We start from the raw sequence: 12,615 nt of genomic DNA, 5'->3' as shown, positions 1-12,615 counted from the left end.
AAACACGACTAAGATTTTGGGGCACTATTTAAAAACATGCCTGCTCACTTTTTACCCAGAATTACACAACCTGTCATCCGACTTTAATCTTTTTTTTTTTAATATTTATTCTTTGCTTTGGTGTCTCATTTCCAGGTCAATGACATCTAAACAAAAACCATTGTTAATTTTATGTGAAAGCCACCTCCCCTTCCAATGTTCAACATGCAGACATTGTTGCACATGTCATACAATATATGACATACATGATCCATTTCAAGGTTGACTTGGCGTATCATTTACCATTTTGATTGACATGGCCATTGTCTGTTTAAGTGTTGCTCAATTCTGTTTTTCCCCCCCCGTGCTACTGCTTGTCATCTGATGGCCTTTGTTGTCAAGGAGCAGTCCAAACTGGAGCACATTTGCCCCCGTACGTGTGTGTGCATGTGTTTGTGTGCATATTTTGCTTTCACAGGTGGGTCAGGCTCCCTCACTCATGGACAGAGACTGAAACAGACAGAAGAGGAATAAGTAAATCGGTCAAATACATAATCAACGACTGACACAGAATGCCTTCTAAAAAAAGAAATGATGCAACTATTGATGTTGAAGTTGGTGAGAATGCTTTTGTCAAAAATGCTTCATGTTCCAAGCCTCAACTGGTGTCAGGGATCATTTGTTTGACTTTTTACTTGTTCCAGTTGGCATGGAGGTGGATGCTGTAGTCGACAGTGGAAGTGAAGGTGAGTCAGTTTTGCTTTCCACTTGAACTTGTCTTTTCCACATACTGTCTGTTTTACTCTAAGTGCACTCACATAATTTTCTGAGCCTCAATACAGGAGTTGTATCAGAAATTCTGCCTTTAGAATGATAAAGATGAATATTTTGCTTACTCATGAATATTTTGCTGCATTGTGTAGGTAGAAAAGATGACAAATATTTCAACTGACTCCCAGTATGATGCTCTTCAATAAATACGTCTGACTCCATCGATCCAAATTGAATATTATTATGAGAATGAAGACATTTTTGTTGCTTGTTTGAAATTGGATATTGAATCTAGATGAGACTGCACAGGTTGAACGGTTGCATTTGTTGACATTTAAAGTTTGGAATGATTTTACATAGTACAAAATGTTTGTACTTTGTAAAATTCTCTTATCACAATTCAATAAAAAAACAAATGTACTGAATCTTTCATTCCCAAAAATTATTTTCACATTTTTTAGAAGAAGCCAGGAGAAGAATTAAAAGCAGAAAAGCCAAAGCTCAGCGTAAAGCCAAGCTGTACAGTGCCGAAGAGGAAAGTGAAGAAGAGGAGGATGAGGCACCGAGGAAGAGAGGAAGACAGAAGAAAGCACAGCACCAGGACAGCGATGAAGAAGAGGATGAGGATGGTAACAGGAGTGTGAAAACTAAAGCCTCCAAAGCTTCCAGGAAGAAAGCAGCGAGGGAGGAAAGCGAAGAGGAGAGTGAGGAGGACCGCAGGAGGAAGAAAAAGGGAGCAAAGTTAGTGTCAAAAAAGGACAAAGAGGAGCAGAATAAAGAGAAGAAGGGAGATGCTAAAGGGAAAAAAGGGAATGATAAAGGTGGTGAGAAGGACAAAAAGAAGAGGGGAAGCAGGTGCAGTATTCTCTGCGAGACTCTCTCACCCACAATACCTGCTGACCTTCAACTTTTCTAAAGCTCAGTATGCCCGAAGAATGTACCGTTGAACATATAATCACAGATAAAACTCCTGTTTGAATCTTTCAGCATACGCATCAAATGTTGCCACTGTAATTGCTGTAAACTGTACAGCAAGTCAAGCATGATCCATTATTCAGATTATTCACTCAATCGTTTATTATTCACCGCCGCACTCAGGCAAACCCTCCGTAAACTCGACCTCCCATCTGTTTCGAGACAGATGGTAGCATCCAGGGAACAATGAAAATTGAGTGTGCTGAGTTAAATTTGGGATTTGAATAGAGCACGAGGTTGCGGGGAGAACAACCATTTTGTCCAAATGTATGAACGTTAAGTTTGTTATCTAAGATCCGCAGCATTAAATGAAGACAGCAAGCTTAATTATATTTCAGATTAAATGTTGCAAAAAATTTAGACAGATCGATGTTAATTATAAAGAGAATGGCTCACAATATGTCATCATATGACATCATTAAAAGCTCAAGCATTATTTGTTGGAAAATTGTAATGACATTATTTAAAAATAAAACAGCTTCTACCTCACTATATTGTATATGAACCGTTACTGCATCCATACGTAACTTATCAGCGTTTTTGATCACTGAGAAAAAAAAAATCTAAACTGCTTGATCATAAATCTTAAGTGAAGACGCACACGCTTACTTTTATGAGCACTGTTAAGATCTGGCAGGTGTCTGCGACAGTTACATTTGTCTTAAGAAATATTCGTAGTTGCAAAAAAAAAAAAAACCACGGCAAATGACTTTTCTTTCCCTTCATCAGCTCTTCTTCTTCCTCTGACTCTGCTGAAGAATCTCTGTCTGAAGGAGAGATGGCAGCCCTTAAGGAAGAGGTAGAGGAGAAGAAGAAACTGGTTGCCACACTAAGGAATAAACCATGGCGTATGAAGAGGAGACTCACATTACTCAAGTAAAGAATGCAATCCCAAAAGCTCATTTCAACTCCTGTCCTCGTGTTGCTTTCTCGTTTGCAACAAAAAATAAATCCCAAATTTTGTCACTTCTTCTTCTTTTTTTTGCATTTGCTTTTTAAGTATTTGTTCCATGCAAAGCCTTTCACATGCTTTTCTTAGAGCCTACTATCACGTATGTCCTGTACATGTGATGATTATGATGATGATGCGTACTAAAGCTCGTTTGCTGCTTTCACTGCTTATTTCACTTCTCTTACAGTGCCACGAGCCTTTACAAACTACTGACTGTACTTCATTGAAATCAAAGTCTTTGTTTGTAAACCGTATCTGCAATCCCGAGCAACTAAGTATTGTCTGTTATACAAAGCCAAACCCTCTGCATAGGTTTCAAATATGGTGAGGCATTTGTGCCACCCTCTTGTTTTAAGGCAGTCTTTGCACCTGTAAGGAAAGTCACAACGGACACACACGTCTCTGGAAATCGTAATGTGAGCTTTCTGGTTGATTAGTCCTGCATGTCGAACAGTATGCGTGACTGCTGTTTCTCCAATTACTTTCGATAACAGTGTTGGTTTTCCAGCATTTTTAATAATTCCCAATGATGGAGTGATGTTTCCGAAATAATACTTGTAACAAATGTTTAATACAAAGTGTAAAGCGTAAAACTTTTTTTTTCTGACAATATACTTGCTTTTTTGTGTTTTTTTTGGTAGTTGGTACTTGAACTTAATGAAAGATAATTAAGAGGTTAATCAAACAATGTCTACACTATAAAGTATAGATAAAGTTTTGTGGCTTATGCGAAAGTAGAGATGTGTGTAAGTAAGCAGAACAGGATAGGTGTGTTGTCATTACTTTTTCATGAACTCGACACAGTTTTGTGCGTGGTGTGGTGGTTTGTGCCCTGGTCATTCCATCTACCATTACCATGTACGAAGCGTCATCCCTCAGTAATTCATTCCATCCTTCTCACTTCACTTCCCGATTTTAAAATTAATTAACAAACCAGAATGAACTACCGTTGAGCGGTTCCTATTCCCAGCATTCTCCGTTTCTAATGATTGACTTTTTGCGCTCCTCCAATAGAGAGGCACAGGAGTTTATTGAAAAGTTTGAAGGAGCTCTTGGGAAAGGGAAGGGAAAGAAATTGTACGCATTCAAAGTCATGATGACTAAGGTACAGTGTTTAATCGGCACATTCGTTGACAGTTAAAGCTGTGACAATATAACTGTTGGTGGTTTGAGAGGTGATGATATCAACATTTCTCCCTAGAAATTCATCAAGTTCAAACGTGACTTTGAGAACTTCAAAACAGCCTTCATACCCTGGGAGGGGAAGATCAAGGAAGTGGAAAGTCGGTACCATTACGATATTCTCCAAGAAAGAATGGAATTCATGAAGCATTTGGGTTCCCCTGCTGAGTTCAGCGTCTGCTCGTAGGTCACTTTGGGTCCTCTGTGGCATCCTACTTCATATTTTTGAGGTGGATGTATGGACTGAACCTGGTCCTGTTTGGGTTCATGTTTGGCTTGGTGGTCCTGCCTGAGGTACAGCCCTTTCAATTCTTTTATATTTGACAAAGCGATCGAGTGCCTCCTGTCTGAACCGTAACCCGTATCATGTGTATTAGATTCTCATGGGTCTACCATATGGCTCCATTCCCAGGAAAACTGTACCGCGACAGGAGCAGGCAAAAGCCATGGACTTCTCTGTGCTCTTCGATTTTGGTGTGAGAATCTGAGTTTAATTGATCAACTGTCGTTATCCAACTTTCATGGAATCAACAAATGAATCCAAAATGACATGGTGCAGTAAAGTTATTAATTATGTGTGTTTTTTGGCAGACTTTCCTTAATCACTCACTTATTTAGTCGCTCAGGAATTGGATATATTGGGCAATTCTATGCATTCATCTTTGTGGGAAGTGTTTGGCCCAGTGCACAAAGAAAGCACCGTCAAGTTTTATTTGAACGAGTTGGGTGTAGAACAATTTGCCCTGACCTCAACCCCATCAAATGAAACCATGAAACTGAGCCAAGTCTTTTTTCGGGTCCAACGTCAGTCATCTCTGGTCTCACAAATGTTCTTATGGATCAATGGGGAAACATTATCCCAAACACACTCCAAAAAGTTGTACGGTCGACACATAAGAGTGGAAACTATTGTAGCTTCAAAAGGAGCACCGAGTCCATGTTGTTACATTTTCTATTCCTATCTGTAATGGTGCACTATCCCACTACATTTGTCAGTACATTACTTTTTGTCTTTGTTTCATTTCCTTTATTTCTTGCCCACAGGGTTACTGCAAATATTCTTTTTTGTTCTACGGATACTATGACCATAAGCGAACTATTGGTGTGCTGCAGTTCAGACTTCCCCTGTCATACTTGCTGGTTGGCGTTGGCATCTTTGGATACAGCTTGATGGTTGTCATTAGAACGTATGAAACACACAGAAGCACTTTTAGGGTGCTGCAGTCAATTGAATAGAAGTGGCCTATGTGATTTTTGTCTTCTTTACAGGATGGCCCGTAACTCAAACGAAGGAGGCGACGGTGCTGATGAGGGAGAGTTCACCTTCAGCTGGAAGATGTTCACCAGCTGGGATTATCTAATTGGAAACCCCGAGACAGCAGATAATAAATATGCCTCCATTACCACCAGCTTCAAGGTGAGACCACAATGGAAAATCTGAATTTACATCAAGGAATCATTTCAGTTTTCTATAACTACAGAAAATCTTATCGATGGGTAATTGGTCCACTTTTGAACGTCACATCAATGTTTTTTTGCCCATAGAATCCATATCAACCCACAAAAGTAAGTCTTTATGCCTAAGATTTGTTGTAATGTTGTTTTAATGTAACCTGTAGGAATCCATTGTCGATGAACAGGAAAACCAGAAGGATGAAAACATCCACCTGCGTCGCTTCCTCAGGGTCCTTGCCAATGTTCTGATCCTGTGCAGCCTGGGAGGCAGTGGTTACCTCATTTACTTTGTGGTGAAGCGCTCCCAGGAATTTGCAGACATGGATAACGATGAACTCTCCTGGTTCGAAAAGAACGAGGCAGGTCGACACTGAACATTTTGTGCACATATACTGACTCCTGGGTTCATGCAGGACAGAGGTGGGATGAAAATTTGTGTTTGTTTGTCATACCCCTCTATAAAACATCCATTAGGTGGAGTTTGTGATGTCTTTGCTGGGCTTGGTGTGTCCTCCTCTTTTTGAAACCATCGCTGAACTGGAAGATTATCATCCCCGAATTGCTCTCAAGTGGCAACTGGGACGCATCTTTGCACTTTTCCTGGGAAACCTTTACACCTTCCTTTTTGCCCTTTTTGATGAGGTCAATGCAAAGGTAAGGCTGACGTGGCAGTGTGTGAATAGCCGTTTTTTTGTATCGCGCTTGTCCAGTATTTTATTACTGTATCTATTTTCTTTCACACGCCATTCAGGAAAAAACAAACAAAAAAGTGTTGGCACAGAGTAGATGTGTTTATGACTGATCTCACCACTTGTTACAGTATATCTATTCACCACAGCACACTTAGCCAGCAGAGCAGATTTGGCATAATCCGGAGAGTCTTTTCTGGTGGTGGTGGTGGTGGTGGTGGGGGTGGGGGGGTTGGAGAGAAATGTAATAATGAGTTAGAAAGACAGTGGACTTATTGACCAACATATTTGTGTTGCAAAATGAGGACTAGTTGCTACACCGTTTGCTCTTCAGGGGTCTTCGTGGCTGAATGTATATTCCTGATCAGAAACTAATTGTTCGTGTTTTGGGGTCAACATTTTGGGGTCTATATTAAACTCATTCATTCCCAAACACGTTTTTAAAAGTCTTTTCCGACTTGGTCTAGAATTGGCTGACTGAGTTAAGATTAATTTGTAAGATTAATGAAAAAACAATTCTAGATTTTATACATGACATGCCTATGCATCTACTTGGTATTCTTAAGTTGGAGAGTGAGAAGACCATCAAGAATGCTACCGAGTGGGCGTTAAAAGAGTACCGTAGCAACTACAGCAGCTACTTCAACACCACAGACGTGCCTCCTCCTGATGTCCATCCTGCCGACGTCATCAGAGGACCCTGCTGGGAGACTGCAGTTGGCATTGTCAGTAAGAGTAGCAACATGATTCTCCTATTGAACTCATCCCAAAGCCACTTTGCTCTGTTCGTTCTCATCGTTTATTTTGCTTTGCAGGAATTTGTGAAGCTGATTGTTTCTGACATCCAAGTGAACTATTTGACTATCCTGATCGGGGACTTCCTGCGAGCTGTCACTGTCCGCTTCCTCAACTACTGTTGGTGCTGGGACCTGGAGGCCGGATTTGTGAGTACGGTACTCACAATTTATGTCGGCATCTACTAGTCAGGGAGCAGCAAGGTCTATCCCTTATTATCAAGGAGTCACCATACGCTCAATTTGTTCTTGATCAGGTTTCTTCTGGTATACATGCAGCAGAAAGGGCTCTTACTATGTTTATGCTTGTGATGTACTGGATTATTGATGTATGAGTACTGTATTGCATCAAGTTAACCTGATACATTCCAACGTGGCATCAAGATAGATGATCCCAAGAAGTGAGTGAAACATTGCACTGCACTGCGAACTTAATTACAGGAAGTGAGACACATGATTACAGCTGCTCAGGGAGGAGAGTAATGTTTAAAATGGAACTGTTTTAAATTATGTTCAAATGCCTGCGATTTGTTTACTCCAGCCTTCATATGGTGAGTTTGACATCAGTGGAAATGTGCTGGGTCTCATCTTCAATCAAGGAATGATATGGTGATTTGGGAACATTAAGTAACGTAACACTGCAGCATCCCGATAAACATATGCTTTGCTAACCATGACTTTTCTTTCAGGATGGGTGCATTTTACGCTCCAGGGCTGGTGGGTCTGAACGTATTGCGTCTCCTGTGTTCGATGTACTATCAATGTTGGGCTGTGATGGCCTGCAATGTTCCTCATGAACGAGTCTTCAAGGCCTCACGCTCCAACAACTTCTACATGGGTCTGCTGCTGCTTGTGCTCTTCCTTAGTCTGCTGCCAGTGGTCTACACTATAATGACTCTGTCTCCATCATTTGACTGTGGGCCATTCAGGTCAGTAATTGGCTGTATGCTTTGGATGTTATTCAAAAATAGCGGATGAAATAACTTCCATTTAAAGGTTAAGCTACAAAACTGAAAATCAATTGTATTTGATCATTTTATTTGACTTGCAGCGGCCAAGAGAAGATGTACGACGTAGTCATGGAGACTATAGAGCAGGATCTTCCTTCCTTCATTGGGGACATATTTGGCTATGCCACCAACCCTGGACTTATCATGCCTGCTGTACTTCTTATGGTGTAAGTTAAAATTAAATGTACCATCACAAATGAAGTCATGCTCCACGTTAGTGACCAGCAGTATTATGCAAAGACTACCAGATATAAACATATGCATTAGGTTACTAAAAAACTCAAGATTTTCCATCAGTGAATGGTTGTTGGTCTATAACTAATCCTGCTACTGGCTGGCGAGGCGTATTTACCTTGGTCCAAAGTTAGCTATGAGAGGCTCCAGCTCAGCTGCAAGTCTAATGAGCGCTATAGGAAATGAATAGATGGACAATTCAACCTTTTGGAGGAATAGAACCCTGAACAAGGAGGAGCCTGTAAATCACTACTGCAGTGAATGTGTGCTTCTAAAACTGTACGTGTGCTCACAAGACCCTTAATTACACTTGCACACTCTAACCTGCACAAATAAATAAGATACTATGCCATCGTCACGTTGGAAAGAGCGGTAAGTGTGAGGAAAAGTACAACTACAGTCATAAACAGCGTTAAATGAATACCTCAAAAGTGAGCATAGTTAACTTTGCAAAGGTATTTTCAACATTTTGATATTGTATTTCACTGTGCAGTAAGTGTGTGTTCTTTTTCTCCATGCAATGACGCATTTATTTGTTCTATGCAACAGGCTGGCCATTTACTATCTGAATGCAGTGTCAAAAGGATATCAACAAGCAAACGTAGACCTTAAAAAGAAGATGCAAACGGTGAGTATTGGCATTTCCTTCATGCATTCATTTCCAGGTGAAACAAGCAAATGACCATTAACCATTTGGTCAACCTGTAAGGCTCGAGATGAGGAGAAGAATCGCAGGAACAACACGGACACCACTAATCAAGTCATGAAAGATTTGGAGGACTTGCTGCCAGACAAATCTTTGATATTTCCGCCGACTGCGGAAGAGCCGTGCCCACCCAGTACGCACAGACCGTACGCACTGTTAACTTTTTTTGCTCTGAATGTCGTCCTATGTCGGCTTTGTACTCTGTTAATATTTTCAGAAGTTGTCATTGAGAAAGGAACCAAGTCTCCAAAAATGAAGCCAGGTGCAGCAGCCAATGGGAGAGGGGTTCACCTGCAAAAAGATGTGTCACTGGCTGCTTCCAATCCCAGGAGGGTGGTGACCCGGGCCCCTGGACCAAGAAGCCAACCTCCTGGAAATGCTCGGGGGCCTAAACCTGGACTAGGCAGGGGAAGAGGCGGAGGCAGGCCTCCAAGACAATAGGGCTTTATTCTCAAAGACAGCCCATGTGTGCTCGAGGATCAAATCTGATGCATATTCATTTTCGTACAGGTGCAAGCCTCATTTAGCATATTTGTTAATTTGGCAGACCTTGCTTTGCCATGCTGGGTGTTCCGGCAGACAATGTGCGTTTTCTTTTCCAAAAGGCGCACCTGACAATTTGGTGGCTGAAAGTGGGCAAAATTTTAGACCACCTGAAAACGGGTCTAAGTTGTGGCACAGGTGGTGTAATGCAATTTTGGTGGATTTAATTGAGGTGCAGAGACACACATTCTGAGCTCCGCGAATTTGTGTGGTGAATGTCATCGTATTTCATGGATTAATATGACAACAGTGTGCAACAACAACAACATTTTCACACAGTCACGAACGATCAGGTTGGAAGTGGTCTCCGAGTGCCCAATCCACAATGGTGATCTGTAAATTGCCTGGCCAACTTTACATCATCCACCAGTGGAGGTCTGCATCCAGTTCCAAAAAAGCTTCGATCTTTTGTCTGGAGTCCAAAGAGTTTGTTTCTGGTCAAAGGCTGTGCACCTCTCACGCAGTGATTTTAAAAGGAGCGAAAGGAGCCTTCCTTTGGACGGAAAGATAATTGGCTGTGTTCATGCCCCCAATAGTGCAAACGGCTGTTTCTAACTGTGCTTGTCTGAGAAATTACCAAAAGAAAGAAAACACTACGAGTGTGCAAAATTAGACCAAATGCTAGAATCGTACTGTGCGTGAAAATAGAGCCGTGGGAGTCTAAAGCAAAGGTCAATGATGGACCTCAAAGACCTAATATACCACAGAGTTATTTTCATGCAGAAATGGAGGTGATTTGTCCTGCATCAAATTTGAAGTATAAATATTCCATCTACACAGCAAAAAATGTGTTGACTAACCGGTAAATGAAAATAAATATGGGTTAGCTGGTTAAAGATGTGGTCTATTGGCATTTGTATTGATTATTTGGAAATCTGTGTAAATAGTATTTAAATGTATTTCTATTTTTGTAAGACATCTATTAAAGTATTTATTTCTGGCAGCAACATTATTTTTATTTGTTAATGGCTATATTACATCCACCAGTGCAGATCTTACTTGAACTCAGGTGATTGTACTTGTTGCCACGGTGCCTCTATTTGCTGCATCGTACTGTATCAATGAAAGTGTTTTAGACATCCTCTAACTATATTTCACGAGTTGGCAATGAGTCAATCAGCCCAAAACAAAGACAAACAAAAGCCACGTCATCAATGAAAAATCCAATGTGATGAAAACGGTAAATGAAGTGCACCATCAATCTGTCACGTTCTGCCCGAGGCGAAGAATAGATCGCCTCGTACAGAACAAACTAAAAGGGGTGGATTCCGAGTTAAGCAGACACGGAAAGATCTTGTCAGAGAAAACAAAGAGTCTTTAATGACTAACAGAAAGAGCCCGACAGGGAAAACGGTAACAAAAAGCGCTGGTCAAATAAGGACCAGGAAATAAGGAAAACAACCGAAAACGTTCGCTAAAAAACAAAGTGCGAGGAAGTACTGAATAGGTAATCTAGAGATATACAATTTAGAGGCAACGCGAATAACAAGAGTGATGGCCGCAAGGCAAAAAGGCAACGAGTAGTTATCAATCGAGGAAATAGCGCGAGAGAACAAATGGCACGGCATGGAATTCTCCGGCAGTGAGTGGACTGCCGGAGCCTCTTAATAAAGGAGGATAATCAGCCCGAAATTACGGACAGGTGTGCAGTTGGCGGAGGGAAAAGCCCGCCACCTGCTGGCGGGTACGTGACGTGACACGATCAGTAAAGCTACATCATGCAGTGTCCCACCAATTAACTTTAGACACAGACACACCCACGTACATTTCCCTTACCCTTATTTACCAATTTATTAAAAAGTAAAAGTACATTCAGAGGGAGCACACTTGTGACTGCCTGCGGTTGTTCTAACTCCTAAAATACCCAAGGTTTTAATTACAAGTTTAAAATTCCTTACCTTAACAAGAATCCAACTCTGTGTTGAGGCCAAGGGTAAAATTCACACCAAGCAGCCTGCATAGGTACTCCACAGATATTCATGTCTTTAAATGCTCATTGTTTCAATTTTTGCAAACATTGCCTCAAAGATGCGCGCGCAGCCAGACTTAATGTATGCATACGTCACATGAAACTGATCTATTGTTCTTCTTGTTCTCCTTCTTCTTCTTGTCTCATTGGCGGATTACAGTATTTTGGTGCATACCATCACCTACTGTACAGGAAATGCAAAGTGTTTCCAAACACAGTGCAGTATAGTCAATGAGAGCAACACTGCTCATATTCAATTCAGCCCAGTGAACAAACCCACAAAAAATCTTGAATTAAAATAATATCACCAAGATTTAACAGAAAACCACTATGATAAAGCTTTATACAACTACACATTCATAAAATATTACACTCAAACAAAGATCGTAGATTTGTGTGGTCAAAGCAAAGTGATGTGACGTCAGAAGGTGAGGTACACCCTGAACTGGTTGCCATTCAATCAGCATGTCCCTGTCGTACGAGAAACAACATTGTCCTGAATGATTTCTTCATTCCTAAAGACACGTTTGTATTCACCAACCACTATCAAGTCAATCATGACTTGTGTGTGGCAGCCAAATTATCGTTAGACACTTTCAGAAGTTTATCAATAAGCTTCATATTTCACCCTCTAGTGACGTTTGTGGTGACCCAGATGTTTTTCACCCTGAGTGTTCCTTGGCATCATCTAGAGGTCTGAACAAGGAGCTCACAGAGAAGGTTCTAATTATTGGCATGGGGAAAAGGCGTTGTCTTGGTGATCGGTATGCACCTTTGGATTGGTTCGTCTTCCTCACAATATCGCTCCATCGACTCCGAATGCAAAGTGTTTCAGGGCAGCAGCTAAATCTTTGCACTGATTTTGGTCTGAAGAGAAGCCACGTCTAAAATTACCATCTCCTCAAGGTTTTAGAGCTTGAAAAAAGTACACACACACACACACACACACACACACACAATTTGTAATAAATCAATGTTTTCAAATTCAATTGCAGTCTTTTGTCTTGATCACCCTTCTTTACAGAGGCAATAGCCTACCTTTTTTCTTATATAGAAAAAAATATTTGGTGTATGCAATGTCTTTATGCTTTTTAACATACAGTTTGTAACCCTTCTGTCTACAAAGCAATATAGTTGGAAAGTTTTTATTTTATGTACTGTATGTTATCGTTCTTGACTGTATGATTGGATTCTTTAAATTTTTGTATGACATATTGTATGATTGAAAATATGAAATACGGCATCAGAATAGTAGACATTTCAAAATTCTAAACCAATTCAAGTGTGGCGACCCAGGGTGGCAATGTTGTTGTTTCAAAGAAGAAAGAAGTCATAGATGATTTTAGTAAACCATTA

At 40.7% G+C, this 12,615-nt stretch overlaps 1 protein-coding gene across 1 annotated transcript; it reads left to right on the top strand.

Annotated features, from left to right (window-relative positions):
* Positions 1-262: 262 nt before the first annotated feature.
* Positions 263-10,233, top strand: tmc2b (transmembrane channel-like 2b). The gene is made up of 20 exons (XM_052067513.1): positions 263-597; positions 684-725; positions 1,212-1,605; positions 2,455-2,601; positions 3,692-3,782; positions 3,879-3,960; positions 4,047-4,153; positions 4,237-4,335; positions 4,904-5,046; positions 5,129-5,276; positions 5,479-5,673; positions 5,789-5,968; positions 6,570-6,728; positions 6,819-6,947; positions 7,339-7,406; positions 7,487-7,726; positions 7,849-7,974; positions 8,591-8,669; positions 8,751-8,880; positions 8,965-10,233. The coding sequence occupies exons 1-20, from the start codon at positions 552-554 to the stop codon at positions 9,186-9,188; spliced, it is 2,829 nt and encodes a 942-aa protein (XP_051923473.1). The 5' UTR covers positions 263-551; the 3' UTR covers positions 9,189-10,233.
* Positions 10,234-12,615: the final 2,382 nt, after the last annotated feature.

This window comes from Hippocampus zosterae, chromosome 6 (genome assembly GCF_025434085.1).
Source record: "Hippocampus zosterae strain Florida chromosome 6, ASM2543408v3, whole genome shotgun sequence".
NCBI lineage: Eukaryota > Metazoa > Chordata > Actinopteri > Syngnathiformes > Syngnathidae > Hippocampus > Hippocampus zosterae.
The sequence above is the reverse complement of the archived record's forward strand: the minus strand, read 5'-3'. Positions and strand labels throughout refer to the sequence as shown.